This window comes from Pteropus alecto, unplaced genomic scaffold (genome assembly GCF_000325575.1).
Source record: "Pteropus alecto unplaced genomic scaffold, ASM32557v1 scaffold21, whole genome shotgun sequence".
In the NCBI taxonomy this organism is placed as follows: domain Eukaryota; kingdom Metazoa; phylum Chordata; class Mammalia; order Chiroptera; family Pteropodidae; genus Pteropus; species Pteropus alecto.
This window is the reverse complement of record NW_006436282.1, coordinates 13,268,197-13,291,757: the sequence shown is the minus strand read 5'-3', so window position 1 is coordinate 13,291,757 and position 23,561 is coordinate 13,268,197. Positions and strand designations below refer to the sequence as shown.

Sequence of the window (23,561 nt, the reverse complement as noted above, 5' to 3'; positions counted from 1 at the left end):
TTTTTCAACAAATGGAGCTAGAACAACTACATATCCACATGCAAATGAATGAAAATGAACCCCCTCCTCACACCATACACAAAATTTAACACCAAATGGATTATAGAACTAAATGTAAAAACTAAAACTATAAAATTCTTAGAAGAAATATAGGAGCAAATATACTTTGATACAAGACAAAGAAAAAGTGACCAAAAAATCTCAGATAAATTAGATATAATCAGAGTTTAAAACTTTTGTGTTTCAAAGGACACCGTCAAGTAAATAAAGATAACTCACAAATCAGAGAAAATATTTGCAAACCATATATCTGCTAAGAGACTTATCAGTACCCTGAATATATAAAGAATTCCTCAGTAATCAAAAGACAACCTGATTTAAAAATAAGCGACATTTCTAAATAAACACTTCTCTAAAATGGATATACTAATGACCAATAATCACATGAAAAGATACTCAATATCATTAAATATCACTACTTTGCAAGTCAAAACCACAATCTGTAACTTTTTGATTATAAAATCAAAAAGAGATAACACCAAGTGTTGAAGAGGATGTGGAGGAACTGGAACTTTGTAGATGAGAAGGTAAAATGATGCAGCCACATTGGAAAACAGTTAAGTAGCTCCTCAAAAAGTTCAATATAGAGGTACTATATGCCCGGCCATTTTAATAATATGTATATAAGTAAAAAATAAATAAAAAACATGTCCCACAAAAACTTATATGTGAATTTTCATAGCAACATTATTCATAATAGCCCAAAGTAGAAACAACCCAAATGTCCATCAACTGAAGGATAAATAAAATGTGATATATCTACATAATAGGATATTACCCAGATTTTAAAAAGTTTTTGTTTTACTTTGCTCATTCATAAATACACAATTTTATTTGCTATTCTCTGGGGAAACAAGCATTAAATTGTAAACTGACAAAAATATAGATATCGAAAAAAAGTGTAAAAGTCAAAATATTGCCTTAGAACAAATTTTAATGAATTAAGTCTTAATATCTCTAAATTAAAAAAAAAAACCGACACACCTATCTATTATGCCAAGGTCACAAATGCACAAATCAAAAACGCTAATAGGCCAGCAGATGCCCACAGGGCACATCCCAAGGCCAACAATGGATGTCCTCTTCCCAGGGGTCCCTTGGAACTAACCATGCCCTATAGAAAGGCTGTTGTAAACTCTTAAAGCCAAATATTTAATAACATACCACCATCTCGACAAAATGAAGGAGATAAATCTTAGGTGCTGGAGACTTGGTTAATCAGGTTACTAGCAAAGGAAAAGAGGGCACAGGCAGAAGCTTCCAGAAGCAAATGGAACTACATATGTTAGAACCTCTGACTAACCTGTTTGCAGCCCCCATGGTCAGTGTGCACAGCACCCCGGAAGCCAGAGGTCAAGAAGGAAAGAGTTGCAAGTCCCAGCCAGGTCCCCCAGGCCCTGGCAGTCCCCAAGACCAGCTCAGACAGGTCTGCTGTCCTCAAAGCATGCGGACCCCAGTTTCTAAAAGCATTCTAGTTGCTCCATTGTCCTGTCAGGTGCGCAGAGCCCAAGCTGGTTGTGTGAAGTCTCGAACCTCCCAGAAATATTAGAGAACTGCACAGCTATACAAAGAACATGAGAGAGCCTGTGAGAAAGAGGAGTCGTTTACAATGTGCTGTGAACACTCCGTCTTCAATATGACCCGATGTTTCGGCTCTAGAAGCCAGGTGGGCAGGCCTTCTGCCCTGACCTCGAACCCAAGTGAGGCAAAGCAAAGGCACTGACCACAGCAGCTCCGCCACAAGCCCGTGGGTGGGCTGAGAGGCAAAACTTCGACTTCACGTAATTTAATAGATCAATCTAAAATGTAGCAACACTTTTGGGTATCTCTAAAAAGTAAAAACATTGGGTAGTCTATCCACACTGGGAAAGAAAAGACATAAAGACCTCTCAACTAGAATCTAAGAAACTAAGAAGCCTGTTCCCTGCCTGGCTTTGGAGCAGATGCCCAGGATGCAGTGAGCGTGCGGAGGCCGAAAGAAGGGGGCAAACGTTCACACCTGGGAGGCGACGACTTCCTGACCCGCGGATGAGGACAGGTGCGTCCGCGGATGACCTGCAGGCATGCAGACCCCGGGGCCACGGTGCTGCAGCCACATCCGACGGCGAGGCCGGGGCTTCATTACAGACTGTCTACATAGCACCGTGAACGCTGTTCATTAGTTATCTTAATGTCTGCCTCAGACCCCCACGGGGATGCCCAAGGCCAGCTGCCTCCCCCGCGGTGGGGACGCGGCCTCACACAGTTGGTCCCCTCTCCTCCCACCATGCACCTCAGAGGCAGAAAAGGATTCATACCCAGCTCTCTGGAGAAACTGGGAAAAGCAGGTTTCTTCTCAAGGCCAAACTTCCTCAATATGGCGGTTCGTTGCATCGTGGGAAAAGGTAAAATGTTTCTTCAGCTGCCGGCACTGCGTCTCACACCCTTGAACCCCCTGTTCTTGCAAAATCACGGCTTTCTCGCTGGGCTCACTGGTCGTACCGTCAGGCCTGCGGAGCAGCTCCTTGGAAATCGCACAGAGGAACTCGGCCTGCTCTTCACTCCAGTACTTTCTGTCCCATTCTAGAATTTTGTCCCAATTTTCTAAGACGATATTAGAAAATTCTGCTTCCTCCGACCCTCCTTCCTCTGCAAGGTCTGAGTTGACCAGCTTCCGGAGACTCAGAGGGATCAGCACTAGCCCAAAACAGGTGGGGGTCTCTGATAAATAGTAACCTGTTGCATCCCTGTCGGAGTCCAGGTGCCGCGCGCCCGGCATGAATGGTAGAGGAAGGATTTCCGGTCTCTGCCTAGTGACTGCGCAGTGGTGAGGAGGTACCTGCTGGCTATGCTGAGCCAGATCCACTCCCACAGGTTGCAAGAGTGCTGGGCCAGGACACCGAGGCCCTGTAGGAACTGCAGAGGTGCCCCCGCCCTCCCCCGGCTGGGGTGGGGACTGCAGCCGCAGCCCACAGTAATTCTCCACGGAACCTCAGCAAGCCCCACAAGGCCAGCGCAGTGCCACAGAGAACAGTTTGGTGGTTAGGAGGGTGGGGAGCAAAATGGGTAAAGCTGCTCAAAAGGTACAAATTTCCAGTTATAAATAACTCCTGGGGATATACTGTACAGCATGGTGACTATAGTTAATACCGTATTGTATATTGCGTGCAAAAGTTATGAAGCACTGATGCATGCTACATCATGGATGAACCCTAGAAAATATTATGCTATGTGAAAGAAGACAGTCACAAAAGACTTTACATTGTACAATTCTATTTACATAAAATGTCCATAAATAGACAAATTTATGGAGACAGAAAGTCAATTAATGGGTTCCTAGAGTTGAAGCAGGGGCAGTGGAGAATTACTGCTAATGGGCACAGAATTTCTTTTGGATATGATGAAAATGTTCTAAAATTGACCGTGTTGATTGTTGTGCAACTGTGTGAATACACTAAAAACTACCGCACACTAAAATGAGTCAACCATACGGTATGTGAGTTATATCTCAATAAAGTCGTTAAAAATAACACTATTTTTTAAATCACAGTACAATTTCTGTCCCATTAACGCATAAGAAAATTTATTTACAAATGATGTTTGCCTCACTTTTTATTTCACCTTCCTTAATTTCTGTTTTTGTGCATGTTCTGTAACATATGCTGACGTATATGGTAAATTTATATGATTTATGAATATATATTTTGTATCTGTTTATATGTCTATATAATGATTACAGAAGTACATGGTAAAATATTTTTACTGCTCGTGATTAAAAAAATGTAGACCCATGCCATAAGAGTTGCAAGGTGAAGTGCTTTTTGTGAGTAAGAATTTGGTAAGATAGAGAGTATCTTTAAGAAATATGGCACTGTTTATTATGCTGCCTTTCCCATAGCAAAGGGCACTATTTCTGAATTCCAGTGTGCAAGAGCAGCACACAGTCCAGGAGAAGCTGGATTAACAGATTTGTGTTCACCAAAAACAGAAATCACACACTATTTCTCTACCAACCTTCCTTCCAGAGCCACGTGGTGGCCTCTTCTAGCAGAGGTCAGACTCAAGGCAGAAGAATTATTACTCCCATGTATTCACTGGTTATTTCCAGTGAGCTCAAATCAGTCCTACTCCTTTCTTCTGAGGTTCTTCTCATTCCAAACAAAAGTCTTTGTTTAGCATATTTTTCATGCCAGCAAATAATATACAAGAAAGCACAAAGGAAAATTAAAATTTTACATATCAAAAATTATCCTTATTTTCAAATCATGAGGAATCCATAAACAACAGTATGACTCACAAGGCAAAGCTGTGGGTAGCTGAACCCTACAAAGCTTTCAGCTAAAGCATCAGCAGAATCAGAGAAGATTGGTTTCAAGTGTAACCGGTGTTTATATCTGTGTACAGTGGGAGTGTGTGGTGTATAGTTAACCCATGATTTTGGATTGAGGCTTACAGGGTTATTTTAATACTGTAAAACTGAACCTATTTGACAACATTGTTCCTCAGTTGGGCAGAATGTTGGTAAAAGTTACTACATATGAACAGAGAATGTAAATAGCTGCCAATGAATTTGTAGATATCCTCAGATATAAGAATTCCAGAGGAAAATAAATTACTAATTCAGTAGCATTATACATTTACATTTGTGAAAGAGTGGTTGTTTTAGACGTGTTTAAGATCCAGCCACTTTGGAGCACCCTTGGAAAATGACCATTTTAAATCAATGGGCAATTTTACTCCACAACAGAATACAAAAGAAACCACATTAGAATTTCGAAATTAAATAAGTAACTAGTCTATAATGAGTAATTTTTTCCCAATAAAAAGTAAAGAAGTTATATTTTTGTTCCTTTATTTGCTTTTCAGCTTCTACATATTTTACAATTGCCTGTAGAAAAATAAATGTCCAAGAGAGGGGGCTGAAATTATTTTAATTACATAACAGCCCAGAGGAAAATGAAATTGTGCAATGGCCTAGACTAGCATCCTCTGTCTGGTTGGTAGCCAATGAACAGTACATGAACAATAGAGCTCTGGTCTAGAAATAATAGCCTGAAGATAAAAGGGGTAAAAAGAGGTTTCTTTTGACTATGATGAATCTCTTGAACATTTCCTTTATTCCTCCCCTTTGATAATTGAAGTCTAGATATAAAACAAATCATAATGAGAGACATGACAAGCAGTATAAATCATTGCTTTTTAAGACACATTAAGAATTAGATGGATTTATCTTAAATAGATGTTCTCAGTCTAGGATCTCTGGAAGAATTCTAGTAGATATAAAACCCCTGAAATTGTGTGCCAAGTTGTATGAGAATATGCATTTGTGAATTTTCTGAAGACACAGTCACAGCTTTCAAAGAGGTTCTTAATTTGTAAAAAATGTTATAAATCACAGCTCTAAGAAAAAAAGAAGTAATGGACTAAAATAATATCCCATTAATTTCGACTTTCAGATTTCTCTATTAAGAAACCAGTTTTATCTGTGACAATATGCTGTGAATGGATTTTTTTGAAACCTGTAGGTTCAACCATATTACAAGTTGAGTCAAGTGAGTAGAATCACTTTGGCAGAATCAGGTATGAAGTTTTATACCCTCAGCTCTCAGCCCAAGAAAGCATCTTATTAAACTCAATGTTAAGAGAATCACCATATTTCACCACCAGTCTCCAGATCCCATTGCTTTTGTGCACATTACCAAATATGTCAAATTCTAGGAAATGTGTGACTTTATGTCCATTTCCCCCTTTCTCCCAAAGCATGCATGGGTCAAAGGCAAAATATTCTGTCTCTTTTGTCACTGAACTAGAAGCCAATTACTGATAGCTCCCTGCTAAAATGTTTGGCTAACAAAAATTTAAAAAGGGAAGGAATATTATTTAACCTGTATTTCTTTTGACATTTAACCATAATCATCCTCTTAAAAATAGTTTTCTGCTTGAAATAGACAAATGTTTAAGGAAGCACACAGTTCAACTTGTAGCATATAGGAGAACATCCTAAGTAGAATTATCAGTGTAGATCAAATTGATAATTGCTGTTTCCTCCAAAATCAGACCTTTAACAATAATCCTACATTTGCTAAGATGAATGTAACATGATATACCTCAAAATACTGTTTCATTTTTTTAAAGGAATACCTCTATAAATATTTTCTCAAACCTAAAAATAAATATCACAAGAAAAGGCATTGTATATTTAAAACAACTCTGTAATTCCTTCTTGACTTTGGTGAGATTGAATTAATTTGTTTATTCGTTCACATTATTAAGGTGTTAGGCACTGTGTCAGAAACTAGAAGATACAATGGTGAACAAAAGGGATACAATCACTTCTCTGTGGAGTTTATAGTCTAGTGAGAGAGACAAATACTCAGCAAAGTTCTGCACGAATAAATATAAAAGAGCAACCGAGGTAAAGGTTATGGAAGGATGGTATAGGGTCCTAATTTAAGAAAGTCAGGGAACACTTCTCCAAGCAAGGGGCATTTGAGCCAAAAGATGAAGGATGAGAAGGATTTAAGTTGATGAAGAGGGATGAAGAATGTTCCATGTGGAGGGGACAGCATGTTCAGAGTGGCCCTAGTGGTGTGGTACCTGATAAGTGCCACTGAACAGTGCAGGTCTGCATGGCTATTCATAATGAGAGGAGGCTGCTGAGGTTGAATTCAAGGTGAAGTAGAAGTAGTAGATAGGGTGAGAACTTGCAGAATTTGCAACCTAACTAAAGAGGCGGAATCTTAATCCTAAAGCAATGGCAACTCAATGAATAGTTTTAAGCTCCCAAGAGTTTAGGCCTGGGGAATGGGCATTTAGTGGGGTTGATAAGAATAGATTTGTATTTTGAAATGATCATTCCAGTAGAATAATAATCTATATTTTATGTAGGGTCGGTGACTTAATCTTCAAGCACTTTCCTAAGCAAACTAAATAAAGTTATTAAAAAGAGCATGGGATTCAGAGTATGTGTTAAAAAATTATAACAGTGCCTGGCATATATTGAGTACTATGTAATGTAAAATTAATAGGACAATGTTAATTGCACTTTTGTTGAAATTCTTAGTTTTCACAGTTTTTTCCTTACACTTACTTGATCTTCAATGATTCTTCCTTGAGATTGTCCTATTTGTCACACTTTACTGCATTTAAAATGCTTATTGATCTGCATTTATGTTCCCTAGCTCTATGAACAAAGACCAACAGGTTTCTTTTTAAAATTTAAAAGGGGATTCAGCTGTAACAGTATTAAGAACCTTAAAACATCTGCAAAGAACAAGGGGATAACATTATCAGGCAATGCTTAACAATTTAAGATCTTGTATTATTTTGTTTTAATATAACAGATTTAATTCTAAATAGAATGAGCAGAGACAAAGTAAATTTCACTAAAATAAGTTCCTGGCTTACATGAATAAACTCTTCAATTTAAAAGTTATTTTTTCTCTATGAAAAATATAGTATGATTATGCATATTTATGCAAATAATATTCATAGAGTATCAAAAATTGCTATTGAGAATTATATTATAAGCTTGAAAGTATTCAATAAATATGAATATTAAAAGTGGTTATATTCAATTATCACCAAGCTTATTGAACATATCAATTAACCTGCAATATCCAGTGTTAACTGGTATTATTTTTCATCTGCTTGGTTCTTCAGTGAAAAAATAAATAACAATAATGACAGTTATCATCATTATTAGATAGTAAGTTTGTTATTAGCTACACCTGGAGATTTTAAACCATGCTTTTAGTAAATAGTAGCTATTTTTAAATTGACCAAATAGAGGCATTATTGTAAACTTGCAGAATAGGTAAATATGGCATTTCACAACAGCTCTGTGGACTGTTTTTAGCCCGCCCAATAATGATTCCACATGCTATAGCCCAGACCTTCTCTAGAACCATAGAGTTTGAAGTAAGGTTGATGGGTGAGGTCGCAACAGATGAGGGAAAAGAAAACTGACGTGGTTAATGAAAGACCTTGTTAACCATTTTTAAGAGTTTTAACTTAATTCCGAAGATAATAAGTTGTCACTGATATATTTCAAGGAGTTGACAAGTATAATTATATTTGCAATTATGCTTTAATTTAGTTGAACGGGAATTCAAAGACGGTTATTGGCAAGGTGGATGAGCCATGACTAGTGGACCGTTAGGTGAGCTATGTATTCTTCATCCTGCCCACTTGACCCGTAGATCACTGGACATTTGCATGGTTGATATGGTTTCCATTTGTGTTTGATGAAGGGACAAGGAAGAATTCTGGTGAGATATGAGAGAAGAGATGAGAAAAGATGAGGAATGGAGAGGAACAAACAAGTCACCCTCTCTTTGGAGTGGGTATTTGATCTCCAGGAAGCCAGGCCTTCAGGTAAAAGTGAAAGAGCTGTTCTTGTATGAGATCTAGGGTGCAAACAGTATTCTTTTATGCCTCCTGGGACAACAGGGTCATAGAGATTGAAGGAGAACATTCTTCTCATTTTTGGCAGAAGATATCATTGAGGACTAAAGGCAATGAAGGGCCATATGGCACCCTGAGGATTGTGAAGCTTTGAGAACCTCGGAGGCAACAACCAAAGTGCGGGTGATGGTGGCAGGCATGGCAGATCATGGCAGGTGCTGGTGATTCTCAAGTGAACACAGACTTACTCCTGAACACCTGTGAGACTTCCTCAAGGAACACCCAGAAGTACCTGAGAGGCAGAATAATGGTGTTAAGGACTATCATCACAGTGGAAGATGGGTACTTGATGTTAATGTGACTGAATTTATAACCACTGGTCAGTGAGACGGCTTACAAATGAACTCAAGGAATGAGACTACCTGAGACAGTCAGGGGACTCTTCAGTAATCCAGTTGACAGTAGTCAGAACCAGGATTGTGGCAGCAGGTTGAAGGGAGGAAGATGGACCGATGAGATATTTAGAAGGCAGAATCAACATAATTTGGTGAATTGGGAAGATATTCTCTACTTAGGGACAATAGAGAGCAATAATGAAAGCATGGGCTCTGAAACTAGACTGCTTTAGGCTTATCACTCACCAACTATGTGCAATGATAGGCACATCACTTAATTTTTTGAATTTGTACATTTTGAATAAAAATACTATCTACTGCATTGAGATTTTTGTCAAACTTTAATGAGATGATCCGCTAAAAATATTTAGCCCAGTGCTAGGCACATTCTAGGCACTCAGAACATTTTAACAACTATTACTATACCTGCAGAGTATTCAGACAACAAATAAACAAAATTGTTAATTTTAAAAAGTCCTATCTGTATGCAAATTTGAAATGTATGTTATTTATAAATGTTGTTTGTTAGTTTAAAATTTGTGTTCATATGTATAAATACACACATTGTACGTACATATGTACAACTGGCTAATTTTTACCACTGAACAGTAAAGCAATAAAACGTGCTATGTGGACTTTTTCTCTATTCCATGTGCTCTTTGTTGTTATGTAAACTTAGTGGTTTTCCTTGTTAGAGGCATAGCACATAATTTTTCCCTTCATTTGGCTCATCAGAGAGCATTTGATATATATTCAACTCCTAGATATAAATATAGATACTATAACTAATATGCTGTCAATGGACTAATATTCTGAATATTAAATCTCCTTTAAGATTTGATTAAGCTTGAATTTTTCCTACCAGAATATATATATATATATATGTGTGTGTGTGTATGCGTGTGTGTTTGTGTACATCTGTGCATGTGCATGTGTGTATAGCATGTGAAAATAAAAGTTTGAAAGGGAGATTATAAACTAGCATTCAAGATTTTAAGTAACTAAATAGATATAAAGGTAACATAAGAAGAAATATTAACAAATTGTGATCACAAATATTCAAAATCCTTTTTCTATTTCTCAGGAGACACATCTGAGTCTAGGAGGGCCTTGGCAGAACCCTGACAAAAAATAGAATCACAGGGCAAGGAAGTTTCCCTATTCTTGTATGATAATCCCTTAAATTACCCCATTTGCTTCTAAACCCATGAAGGAGAAGAGGGCACCAGTTTTGTTCACTATTAGATTCTCAATCACAGGTACAACATTATTGTAGAGCTCAATAAATATCTTGAATGAGTGAATTGAACTATAATATTTGGAGTTTCCAAAATTCTGAGACATATTTTAAATTTTTAATCTAGTTCTTTTTATAAAAAAAAAATACGAAATAGATCTAATTAAACCTATTTACCAATGAGAAATTGTTTTCTAACACGAAAATGACTTGTTCAAGATATAGAGCAATTAAGCATCTGGAATTGAAACAAGATCCAGTGTTCTTTTTGGTTGTTTGGAAGTCTGTTTTAATATCTATGTTATTTTCTTAACGATATTTCAAATTATATAAGGATGGCAAATTTTATTTTACGTATATTTTAATGCATTTACACACATACACACACAGAGAGAGAGAGAGAGAGAGAGAGAGAGAGAGAGAGAGAGAGAGATTTAAAAACAGTACTTTATCTACATGAAATTTTTGTTTTGTTTTGTGAGAGTTTCTGTGTCCCACATATGACCAGAAATGTTTTCACTGTCTAGTGACCATTCTAGCTTGGAGAGCCCACAGGGACCCTGGCTGACCTATACCTCTCACCTCCAACTAGTAATCTTTCATCCTTAGACTCTTACCTCTCAATACCCATTCTTAGCTGAAATCTTTCATTCTTCAAGTTCTCTCACTCCCTGTCTCCCATTCTTTTGGCATGTAGACCTCATTGTGACTTCTATTCCCTCAGCTCTCTTCTGGCTTTATTTGTCCCTTTCCAGCATCAACTCCATTGTTTATCATTTCAAGCATTCAAAATAAAGGAATTTCTGCAGGACCTCCCCACAAATCTGTAACCATCTCATCAGTCTCATTGTTTGCTTTTATTATTTTTAAATTAATGTTGTGGAGTGCTGCAAGAAAAAGCCATATGGATACAGAAATAGGTGCCCTTCATTAAAAATTCAGTCTTCAGCCTCAGCTGGCCTCTCAAGTCAGCTGGACAATCTGTCTATGTGTCCCAAGTCCCCTTCCTCCCTCTTTCCCCTTAGCAGCCCTTCCAAATCCCCATCATTCTCCGTAAACCCTTGACCCCAATCAGCAAATGACCTCACCTTCTACTTCACAAAGAAAATCGAGGCCAACAGACAGCACCTCCCTCAACTTCCTGCCCCCTCCTCTACATTCTTATCAGCACCCACATCCATCCTTACCTCTTTTCCTCATTTTTCAGTTAAAGCGATGTCTCTCCTCTTAGCCAAGGCTAATCCCACCACCTGTGATCTGGATTCCATCCCCTCCTGCTCCCTCAGGGACATACTCCATCAATCATCCATGCTTCTGTATCTTCAATCTCTCGCAGTGGACTGGCTCTCTCCCCTCAACATACAAAAATGCTCTCATTGCTTCCAACTTAAATATAGACACACACACACACACCCACCCACCCACACACACACACACATACACACACACACACACACACACACAGACTCCTTACTCCTTGTGTATTCTCTTTAAGTTACTGCCAAAACTTTCTCAGCCAAGCTTCTTTTTTAAAAATGTTTCTTCTGATTTTAAGTCATAGGTGCTCATTTTAGAACATTTGGAGAATAAAGATTTTCAAAGAAGAAAATAATAATTGGCCACAGTATACACCATCCAGCGATGATAACTGTTAATATCTTGGTTTTGTTTTCCTCTGCTTATAAATTTGTGGGTATTGTATTGCATAATGGTTTGCATCTTGTTTTTTTCATTTGCCGTGACCATTTCTCCAGTCTCAATTACTCCTCACAAACATGTCTGTTATTGCTTGTATATTGGTACATTCTATTTACAACTTAAATACATTAATTATTAGACTGTTTTCAATTTTTCTCTTCTATAAATAATCATAAACATGCTTCTTGAAGATAAATCCATACTTTTTCTCTCCTCTCATTCACTTCTCTGCCTAAAAACGATCTATCTTCTACATCCTTCACTGGAGATTTCCCTTTTTAAAGTTACCAATGACTTTTTAGCAATGTTGAAAAGACTTTTCTGGCTTATCTCACTCAGCTTCTCTGAGGTACTTGACATTGTTAGTGATTGTCTCCTTGAAACGATCCTTTACCTTGGCTTCCATTTCCCTCAGAAAGAATCTATCTCCGTGCTTTCCACCCTCTGGTTCCTCCCTGTCATTCCCTTCACACATTCTTCTTCCTGGCCTTGTCTTTGAAAGTTGGCTTCCTTGGTGCTCCATTCCCAGCTCTTGGCTCTATTTCCGCACTTTCTTCCTGGGGGTGACCGATGCCTCATCCTTCACTGTTTTCCAGCCTACACACCCAGCCTCGCTTATCTCCTCCAGGGAGCCGTTCCTATCTCTCAGTCAAGCACTCTGAATTATTATTTCTTTTTACAGCTCTCATGGCATTCTATACCTAACTCTTAACATGACATACATCACTTTTAATTTAAATTGTTGGTGACTTGTCCTTCTCTTTCCAGAGTTTCTCAGCCTCAGCACTACTGATATTTTGGGCCAAATAATTCTTTGTTGTGTGGCTCTGTCCTGTGTATCGCAGGATGTCTAGCAGCATCCTTCACTTTTACTAACTAGATGTCAGTAGCAACTCACCCCAGTTGAGGTAATCAAAAATGTCTGAAGACGTTCTCAAATTCCCCTAGATACAAAATCCCTCCAGGCTGAAAACCATTGCACTAAACTGTGAATTTTTGCCCAGCACTTAGCCCAGTGTCCAGCATATAAATAAAGAGATGGGCCAAATTACGAGGTAAAACTGGGGAAAATAAAAATTAATAGGAATAAGTTATTGTTTTTATAAAAGCATTCAATTTTTATTGTCAACCATCAAGCAAATATTATATTAGTAACAAGTTTCCTTGATCCGTAACAGGTTGTAAAAATCAACAAAGTCCTCAACCTCAAGGAGCTTACAATTTTGGAGGAAAGAAATGAGTCAGACGTGCAATCAGCATGCTTATGGAAACTTTAAAAAAATGAAATGTTTGGAAGGTTTGCTGTGACAATTTGAAAATTTTATTACTCCTCAGGGAGAAGAAAGCAAAAAAGGAAAACTTTCAGAGACGCTAGTCCTTTTACTACATGTGAACAAGACCTGGTAGGCACAAAGTCAAAAGGGATGGGGCATTTCCTGCGAAAGGGCTGGAAAAGACTGAGATTTCATTCCTGGGAAAGACTGGGATTTCATTCAAACCAACGGGTCAGGACCTATGTCTTCAATACCTAGAAATCAATGGTATTATTCCTTTCAACTATATATTTAACTTACCTACTAAGTACAGGTTCATATTTTGCTTCAGTAAAATACATTACAATGCCTAGAAGTCTAAAAATTTAAAATTACAGTTAACCTTTAACACTGGAGTTTGAACTATGCTGCTCCACTTATACGCAGATTTTTTTTTTTTTTCAATAAATACTCAGCCATCCCTTTTTATCCTCTGGTTTTGCATATGGGATTTCAACAAACCATGATCAAAAACAGTACTTTTGATCTGTGACTGAGACTCTGTGGATGTAGAGGGCTGACTGTATTCATAGTTCTTACCCCATTTTATATAAGGGACTTGAGCATCTGTGGAGTTTGGTATCTGCAGGGGGTCCTAGAACGAATCCCTGATGAATACCAAGGGACTGTAGTTAAATCTGGGGGGAGTCAAAAAGTCATAAGCAGATATTATACTGTGCAGGGGTTGGTATCCCTAACCCCCCACATTGTTCAATTTAATTTACTTAATAAGCAAGAATATATGTGTTCAGTTGGAATACAAGATGCAGACCCATTAAGTTAAACAAATGTGAACACATGAGCAGAATCATGCTTCACACAGCATCCCACTTATTGTCAATGGGGGTGAATTTTGCACACCATAGAACATTTGACAATATCTAGAGATACATTTGTTTGTCCCAGCTGGTGAGGGGGTAGAGAAGGATTGCTACTGACATCTAGTAGGTAGAGGTAAGAAATGCTGCTAAAATACTAAAATGCACAGGAGAGCCCCCCACAAAAAAGAATTATTAGGCTGATGTTTTGGAATGTCAGTAGTGCTGAGGTTAGGAATCCCTGTTCTATCCCATGCTTATGGATCCAAAACACCAATTAGCACGTTAAAGGATCCAGACTCTTACAGTTAAATAATTAATTAATTGATTGATTAATTAATGTTTATTTAATGTCTTTAAGCACAGGATCTCACCAGAGTATTTTATTAAGAACTCTAACAATATATTAGACATATTTGGTAAAACATATTGAGTAAAATAAAAAATATATTATTAAAAATACTTTCACCTTCTTTTTATTTTTTAAAGTGACTAAGAAAATATAAAATCGCATGTGTGGACTGTATTATATTTCTATTGGACAGCACTGCTCTATCCACTATCCATTTCTTCATACTAATAAAAAAAGTATTTCATTGCCTGTAAAATGTTGAAATCCTTTTCTAACCAATGGTAATTTATATTATTCCTCTTTCCCCCTCTGTCTTAATTCATTATACTATAGTTTAGTATTTAACTTCTAGTCATAGATAGGCTATATGGACTTTAAAAAAAAATTATTATTCAATCTGTGTTTATGCAAGAAAATACCTCTCTTGCTGCCTAAAGTTAAATGTTTAAAGTTAGATTCAGAGTGTTTCATCAGCTATTGAAATCACTGATTTGTTGAAACTTCGAGCAAATTCTTGACTTTGTACTTGCTCTGAATCCTATTTTTGTCCTATTTTTGAAGTAACTGAATATCAAAGTCATAGCAGATGAGAATGTCTAATTGTCACTCAAGGATGTGGCTGTCAACAGAGAATGTGTCAGTCATCCAAGGAGAATGCAGACCTACAAACTCAGTTTAGTACTTAGACCCACTTCTTAAAATTTTCAAGGAAAAATGAATTGCAATAGAGCTTTATGTAGTATGTAAAAAATGCTAAATCTTAAAGTCACAAAAGGTAAGAATGAATTCACGATACTTCTAGAATTTCTAAACAAGTAAAGTCCACAATCTTCCAAAGTCAACAAGTCATGTAGGAAGAAGAGTGTGAGCAAAAGTAGGGGCAGCGGAAGAGCTGTGCCTTTGTAAATCTAAGACTCCCTTTTTTCTGTGTGTGGTAAGTTAAATCTTGCTAAGGCTGTATTTGCAGACAGGCCAGGCAGAGAACACAGGTGCCACTGGGTCTTAATTACAACCAAGACACTCCTGAGCTCTCAAGACGAGTTAGCAGATGACAGTTGCATGGTAGCAGGGTATGCTTCTTGTTTTGAAGGGCTGTTTTTGATATTGTTTTCCTTCCAGCCGCCCTCCTCCCTTTGCCCAGGAGTGGCAGGGATGCCACATTAGTCAAGCAGGACAAGGTCAGGGCTTGGCCTAGGATCTACTTGTGGGAATATGCAGAAGGAAGTGGCTAAAATTAGTAATGGACCGAATGTATGTCTGTGTTGTGAAGAAAGGGGAGGCCATGGAGGAGCAGCCTCTGATCACACTTGTATTGCTCTGTCTGGAGGAATAAGTAGGAATATAATGTGACCCAGGAGGAGGGGCAGGTTTGGGGGAATGGCTGTTACAGTTTTCTTCCCCCCTTTTTTTTTCCCTCAGATTTGTCTGCTAATCTCATTGCATTGTTTTCTCTGTAACTTTTAATTTGGAATCCTTTGTAAATATGTTATAATATTTCATCCATTAGCTCACTATGTCTTAAAAACCTGGATAATTTTAAAAAGATGAAATTGAGAACATACCAGTTTGTGCCCCTATGTAGAAGAGTGGGTGAGAGATTCTGACAGAAATGCAAATATAGATTTGCTCCAACATAACTTTGTTTTCTTAAAGATCAGTTATTAATTTACATAATTGCACATCTGACAATGGACTTTTATCCTTAGTGTAACTTTTGATGTATTTTACTTATGTCAAAAATTAATTATTTGGGGAAACTATGTATCCTGATATATGAATATCCATAACAATGTGATGGAAATAGGTAGTCAGGGATATTATTATATAACAGCTTACAAAATACCATAATGTTTTAATTTTTGGTTTCCTCTAAGCTTCTGTTCAGAACTAAAACATTCAAAGTATTGTTATATATTGAATGAACATTAGAAAAATCAGAATTGTGTTTATTTTATTAAGGAAAAAAATACATAATATATTCAGAGTATCTGGTTTTCTTTGATTCAATTTAGAGAACTTTGGGGAAGAGTCAAATGAAACAGATTTTGAAGAAGAGATCATTGAAACAGATGCTATCTACCATACATGTTTAATATTTTCTTGAATTCTTACAGCATTTGTCATTCAAATGGAATAAATGTAGGAGTCACATAGTATGTGTGGATTTCAAAATATGTAATTGTCATTCAAATAGAATAAGTTTATGATTCCAATGAAATGTGAGGATTTCAAAAGATGAAACTTTTGTTTACTCTTGTAGTAGGAAGTACACACCATACAAAGGGATGTTTAAAGTTAGGCCGCAGTTACTAAATGTTAGGACAAAACCAAAGTTTTTGTCGCAAAGAGTAAAATGTGGGCAGAGATTTTTGATAAATGTCAGAGCGAAACGTTAATTCTAATTGTTCCGTGGAGTTGTCCTTGATTTGTGACAGGTTTGTTACTATGCAGATTTCCGGGCTGCCACCACCCATGTGGGGATCTCACCCTGTGAAGTTACACAGATGCACCCTCTTCTCCATCTCACCTCTTTATTCCTAATTAGCTTGTCCCTGGGTTCTCTCAGGGTAGCCTTATGGTTGTCCTGAAGTGTTTTTTATTTTGACCCACTGGCAAATTAAGCCATCTAAGGTTTAGTGAAAACACAAATTTAAGTCGCAGAAACGGTAAGGCTTTTCAGGCAGCACCCCAGGCATCGACTTTCGTCTTGCTCACTCATCCACTTTCTGGAGGTGCTGAAAGTACCCATGTCTCCATGAACTTACTTAAAGTTTGGCTTTTGTACTGTAAGTTCTCATCATGGCCTCAGAGTGCCTTTTTCTGGAAGTAATAATAGCACTAGGGGCAGGCAAAGCAATCTGGTTATCAGGTATGTGACAAAATTTAGCAGGTCTCTGAAAAAGCAGACACAGGAAAATTGGAGAGAGGAACAAACAACCATGGGAAGATGGATCTGGCATTTGCACCAAAAAGCCTGCTCCTTTATGTGGGCCAGCAACAATTAGACTAATGCAGAATCATAATTTCAGTCTCCTTCCTTGCTCCCAAGCTGCCTAATGTACAACATATCAGGAAGGTTTCGAATGCTTTTAAAAGTTGAATAAATAGATTGTAAGACAACGAGTGAAAAAGAGAGAAGCAAAAGACTTTCTACATATACTTTGAGTATTTAACTCCACCTTATCCCTTTGAAACACAGAAAACTGGAGATTTTGCTGTTTCACAGTAATTAGCAGAGCCAGAACTGCCACCCAAGTCTGTCTCCAATATGCATGCTTCCACCTCTACACACTCTACACATGGATTTATAGGAAATCATATCTACAGGATATCACAGATCCGTGAGAATCTAGAATGTCTTTGGAACTTAGTAGATGTTCCTTATATTTCTTATATGAACTAGGCATGTTACTGAGAGATGCCTTTATCTACAAATTTCCCAAGGTTCTGTCTTCCCAAGATGGGAACAATATTTATAATTGATTCTTATTTTAAAAAAATAAAAATGTGAAATAGCGTTGCATTTTCTGTTAGAAAAAACATGCAATATATGTACATATTATATCTAAGAGCTGCTAAGAAAATGATTTGTCCTAAGAAACTGCCTTCATCTAAAACTACATGTAAATACCAATTAGTTGAATTTCATAGTACTAGTGTACAGAAATTGTTTTTTTAAAAAACAGATGGCATAACAGGATAAATTTTTGTAATAAATAAGAAAATTAAAAATGTCTTTTTGGCATGCTAGATTACAGTTGTGTTAAAACACATGCATTCATTATTCTCACAAATATTTCAAATAACTACAATGATAAGCCAAAGCTAGGAGAAAGTCTTTCACAGGGTTGGGGTTTTTTGTTTTGTTTTGCTTTGTTCTGTTTTTGCTTAAAGAGAAAAAAATACTATGTTATGTTCTTTAAAAAAAAAAACAACTTTCTATATATTCACATTTATTGTTTCTAATATGAATTTTGTAGAAACATAAATATAACAATTATTAAAATTTTGTAATTTGTCCTCTATTTGTCTAATTGATACGGATTTTAGAAATTAGAGAGATGATGATGGTATAATGTAGCTGTAAGGACATCCGTGAATCATTCCTTCCTATATACATGCTTTTAAGTAGTCCCCTCCCATGGTGACTCTGAGCTTGGCCATGTGATGTGCTCTGACCAATGAGATAATAAATTGCAAGTGTGACAAAGGCAGATACTTGAAAAGTGCTTGCCCACTGGGGCATGCCCCCTTCTGGTTACTGAGAGCCCTTGTACGTACTGTCTGAGCACACCACGGCTAGCCCCCTGGAAGATGAGAGGCCACATATAGAGGGGGCCCTGGTATCTCCAGCCATGCCAGCTTTTCTAGACATGTGACAGAGGCTACCCTAGACCATTCAGCCCTGGCTGAGCTGGCTTAGAACAGAAGAACCACTGGTTGATCAGCAGATGCATGAGAAATAATCATGTTTATTGTTTTAAGCCACTGGGTTTTAAGCTGGTTTGTTACAGAGCAAAAGGTAACCAACTCCATACCATTCCTCCAAAACTGTAAATATAAATCCAGCTAAGGCTTAGAGTGATTGAAAACTGTTACTAATACACAGAACTAAAAGATAGCCTCACTCTTGATTTCATCTTGATAAACAGATTAGCTGTTTCTATTACTTTCAGGAAACTAAATTCTAGAAAGGCAATCCTGCTGTCACCAATCTTTATGCAAAGGGCTGCAGGGGACAATGAGGAGTTTCAGGGGGTGTCAAGTTAATAAAGACAAAGCAGCTCATTCATATGATTCCTGTGTGTTTCACAGAAAGCCTAACACTTCAAAAATTCTCTTCTCTTCACTCACGTGCTCGCGCGCTCTCTCTCTCTCTCTCTCTCTCTCTCTCTCTCTCTCTCTCTCTCTCTCTCTCTCTCTCTCTCTCTCTCTCTCTCTCTCTCTCTCTCTCTCTCTCTCTTTCTCTCTCACACACACACACACACACGGCTGTGCAAGTAGAGGAAACATTCAAATTCCCTAATTGCTCTAAGACCTCAAACTTTCAGAACTGCTACTTCTTTAGAAAGGAGACACTGTTTTCTTCTTGAAGCTTCCAAAGCCAGGGCAAGCTTGCCCATTACTCTATCACCACCATAAGAAACCTATTTTCTTATATAGGTATTCCTTTTAGAGATACACCTATACCTTTTAAATTTATATCAATTTTCTTAAATGAGTATTAATTTTAAGGTATTCTGGCTATTTCAGGAAAACATGGTTTTGAAGAATATTTAGGAACATGGACCAGTGCTAAAATATATATATATAGAAAGAACACTGTGAAAGACTGTATATTTAATATGAATTCAATTTTATAAGAATTCTGTGTATTTTATATATAAAATAAACAAAAAAAAGACTTTAAAGAAAATGTACCCAAATAGTAAAAGACTTTATGGAATTAGAGAAAACTTTTATTTCTAGTTAATCCTCAGTAATATTAAAATATGCATAAAATAAATTAGTGTAAACTGGAAATCCATGTGAGGATATTTAATAATAATATTCTAAGAACTTTTTAGGGAAAAAAATCAAGAAACACATTAAATTATGGACAGTGGACATTCCCAGGAGTAGGTGTTTATTACAGTAGTAAAAGTATGTATACATTTTATATAAATAATCAGATTGATAAATAAAATTGCATGTCATACAAGTACTTCTAAATTTTGTAATCACATTCTTCTCCACTGATTTTTTTAAATACACATTTCTTCCTTGCATTAAGAAACACTCATTGGAAATCTATCAAATTGCTTCACAGTTCTCTCTAGTATTCTACATACTTCTGTTCCCCTACTGCTCCATCTCTCTCTCTTTTAAGATTCTCATACACAGAGAAGGTAAGAAATTATTTTAAAAGCAACTCACTTAATCATTGGAATGTTTGGAAATGCTGTTCATTACCCCGAGTTCCAGTGTAAGCCAGTACCCTAGAAACACAGGCATGCAGACCCTGCTATTAACTCTGCAGAATACATAAAACATAATGGTATTGAGAAACGCGATTTAATATAAGGCATGAATCAGAAGTCCGAGGTCTCAGTGGTTGCCCCAGTTGACAATTACAGGACAGAATCTGCAAATCGGGACTCCTGAATCACTCCAGTGCCACACATGCATGTGTGCTTTTTAGGTCCCACAGAGTAACAGATTCTGAAGGTGAATTCATGGGCAATGTCAAAAAGTAATCCCCCCAAAGGTGTAAATGAGAAGTTTACTTTTTCTCAATAGATAGGATGACTTTATGAAGCTTGTTCCTAACCTTTTCGGCCTTACTACACGACAGAGTATACCTTTTCTTGCTGAAAGATATTTTGCAAAATGACGAATGTGATGCAAGGATAATGAATATTGTAACAGAAAGAAAAACAGAGAAATCAGAGTTGCCTCCTCCTTGAATGCAATATCCACCTTTACTGACCACTGTGACCTTTCTGGGAAAAGTCACTTCCATTGGATAGGGCAGTGGCCGCAAGGCAGTGAAACACCACTCGAAGTAATTCTTTACAGATGCCAGGAACCGGAAGTTTCAAGGGGAAAAATGAAAGCCATTCACTCTTCCAATGACATAGGCCTTTGATACCACAAAGCCATTTGGGCTGAGAGCTCCAAGGTCAGGAAGGCACATAAAGATTGGTGATTAGAGAAATACTATATGAGCAAAGTGTGGCAAGCTATTAAAAGAAACTATAGGTTTTATGATTGTGTCGCTAAAGCTCCCTAGGGCTATTTGTATTAGATATTGAGTTAAGCATAACTTATTTAGCCCCAGCATTCCAGAAAACATTTTGATGTCAGCTACTGCAGGAAAGTAAACACAAAGCAAAGGAGGAAACAGAGCTGATCTCGAACAGATAAAAATGGTGTAATTTAATTTTCTGAACCCGGGCGTTTTAGAGCATTAAGAATGAGGAATTTTAGAAAGGTCCTTTCAACTTGAAAATAAAGTTTATTTAGTTGTTCAGTGGAGGGGGAAAGAAGAACAAAGGGCTTATTTATATTATTATCAAGTCCTTGAGTATATGTTAATATTTGATCAAAACATATTTTTAATATATTTAGTGAAATGTTCTCAGGGTTATAATCTGCATTTATGATAATGGATAAGTTTCCCTCCTCCTCCAATGACTTAATAATCCTAGAATTTTTGTTCCTGCGTCTTATCCTAGTAGGTCTAATTTTAGCATTATTTATGATGTCATTGATTCATGAAGTGTTTAGGGTTTGCCACACACTTTCACGACCAACATAAAAATTATTTTAAGACAAGGCTTTAACCCTGACATATCACACTCATCATGTGATATCCAGCCCTAAAATGAAAATGTTGGCAGTGATGAACATACCAAAAAAATCTGTATACCTCCATTTTTGAACCAGAGAAAGGAATGCTTGAACTCTGAACTCTTGGCTCTTGCCAAGATCCCTGAGAGAAACTGCCTCACAGATTCTATGAAGACTCAGCAAAACTTGGTGACTCTGGGGACAGATAACATCCATCTGAACACATTAGGAAGATCAGTGTCTCAAAGACTGACCACTTTAAATAATGTTAATATATATGGCATTGCAATTGAAAGAAGTTGGAGGCGGACAGTATTTTTACTTAAAATTTTAGATATTAGCCAAAGGAAGAATTATTTGCCATCTTTACAAAACAGCAAGGTAATCTGAGAGAGAAAGAGTCTGGAAGGAAACATCCAAAACTGTTGACAGTGCTTGCTTTGGGGCTGATGGGATTATGGGTGATTTTGCATCAGCTTTTTATACTTGTCTGTTTCTGCCAATTTTCTGCAAAGATTTTGTACTCCTTCTGATTAAGAAGAGGAAACACATAAATGAGTAGAAAAACACATAGGCCTCTTTAATATAAAAGACATGCCAGTGATCCCATCTCCCACAGATTAGGAGATGGGATCACTGGCAGATGATGAATATCTGCCTTGACATAATCTTAGAGCAATTGTTGCAGGATTTACCAGCTGTTGAAGGAAAAACGTTAGGCCATTTTTAGAAGAAGATTCTTCCAAATTCAGTATTTCGGACTTTGAATGTATTTCTCAGGTAGTCTTTTATTCTTCGTCGAAATCCAAAAACTCATATTTGTATCTTCACTAGCAAAGAAACTCTCCAGTTTATTTATTTCTCCTCGAAAGTTGTTTTTGTTTGTTTGTTTGTGGGATGAATGATAACTCCAGCAAATACTTTGTAATCATATCTCTTGTCTGAAGCTAATGATGTTCTATGAACATGTGATGATTGTTATTGCCACTATTTTGTTCTGTTTGATCACTGCCTGTGCCAAATTGTTATTATATGTTGTGAATACCACCTATAATTGTATAGCCATACAATTCCTCATTCAGGTAATAATCAGAATGACTTTAGGTTAAGCATTATAGTGGTTATATAACTATAATATTACATAATCTATAATATGTTCTATTATATTGTGTAATAATTATAACATATAATTATAATATAGTTATATAATTATGCAACTATAATATAGTTTTACAGTTTGTGGTGAAGTTTAAGATAATTTAATTACAATTTCACAGCCCAGCTGTGTTAGTGATTAATTCGAAGTAAAAGTCTGTTGGATTTCAAGAATTTATCATTTTGAAATACTGTATAAATGTATCCAGTGAATGGTTACTATCTTATCGAAAATACTAAGGAAAACACAAAAATAATATTGAAAGCCAAAATGTCCTATCATACTTGAACTATATGGTACATAAAGCTGTATACTATTGTAACAAAAGTTATTACAGATTCTAACCTTCAAAAATAAAGTAACAGTTTGGGTGCATTCAGCAAAAGCAGTCACATGGAAAATATTCACAGAAGCATTTTACTGTTTCGATGCAGTATATGCAAAACATTAGCAAGAAAAATGTGAGAGAAAACAGATATTCTTTAGATATTAGTTTTTCTCAAGAAAAGGAACAATTCCTAAGGTTGCATGCTTTTTTCTTTTCTTTTTCTTTCTTTCTTTCTTTTCCTTTTTTTTTTTTGGTTGCTAAAGAAGGTCAGGTGAGGATAAGCTTCTGCTGGATAGTCATAAACTACCCATTCATTCTAAATTCAGAATAATAAGGAAGACAAACCTGACATCAGGGTCAAAATAAATCCTGTATCTCTAACATTGGTAACATTTTGAAAACACCAGAGATTATGAAGGAAACCAGCTATTCAGTCTTTCACCATCGCTAAGTCCCATTCTCATCTGGTTGTTGAAAGTGTCCCCAG

General features: G+C 36.8%; 2 protein-coding genes across 2 annotated transcripts in view; both read right to left on the bottom strand.

Annotated features, from left to right (window-relative positions):
- HDAC9 (histone deacetylase 9) overlaps window positions 1-23,561 on the bottom strand; it is a 298,491-nt gene that overhangs the window by 91,449 nt on the left and 183,481 nt on the right. The gene's annotated exons all lie outside the window — the stretch shown is intronic.
- LOC112479728 (BTB/POZ domain-containing protein KCTD5-like) overlaps window positions 2,396-23,561 on the bottom strand; it is a 41,680-nt gene continuing 20,514 nt past the window's right edge. Inside the window, 2 exon segments of the mRNA XM_025046805.1 lie at window positions 2,396-2,808; window positions 2,811-2,995. Coding sequence (XP_024902573.1) covers window positions 2,396-2,808; window positions 2,811-2,995 — 598 coding nt within the window.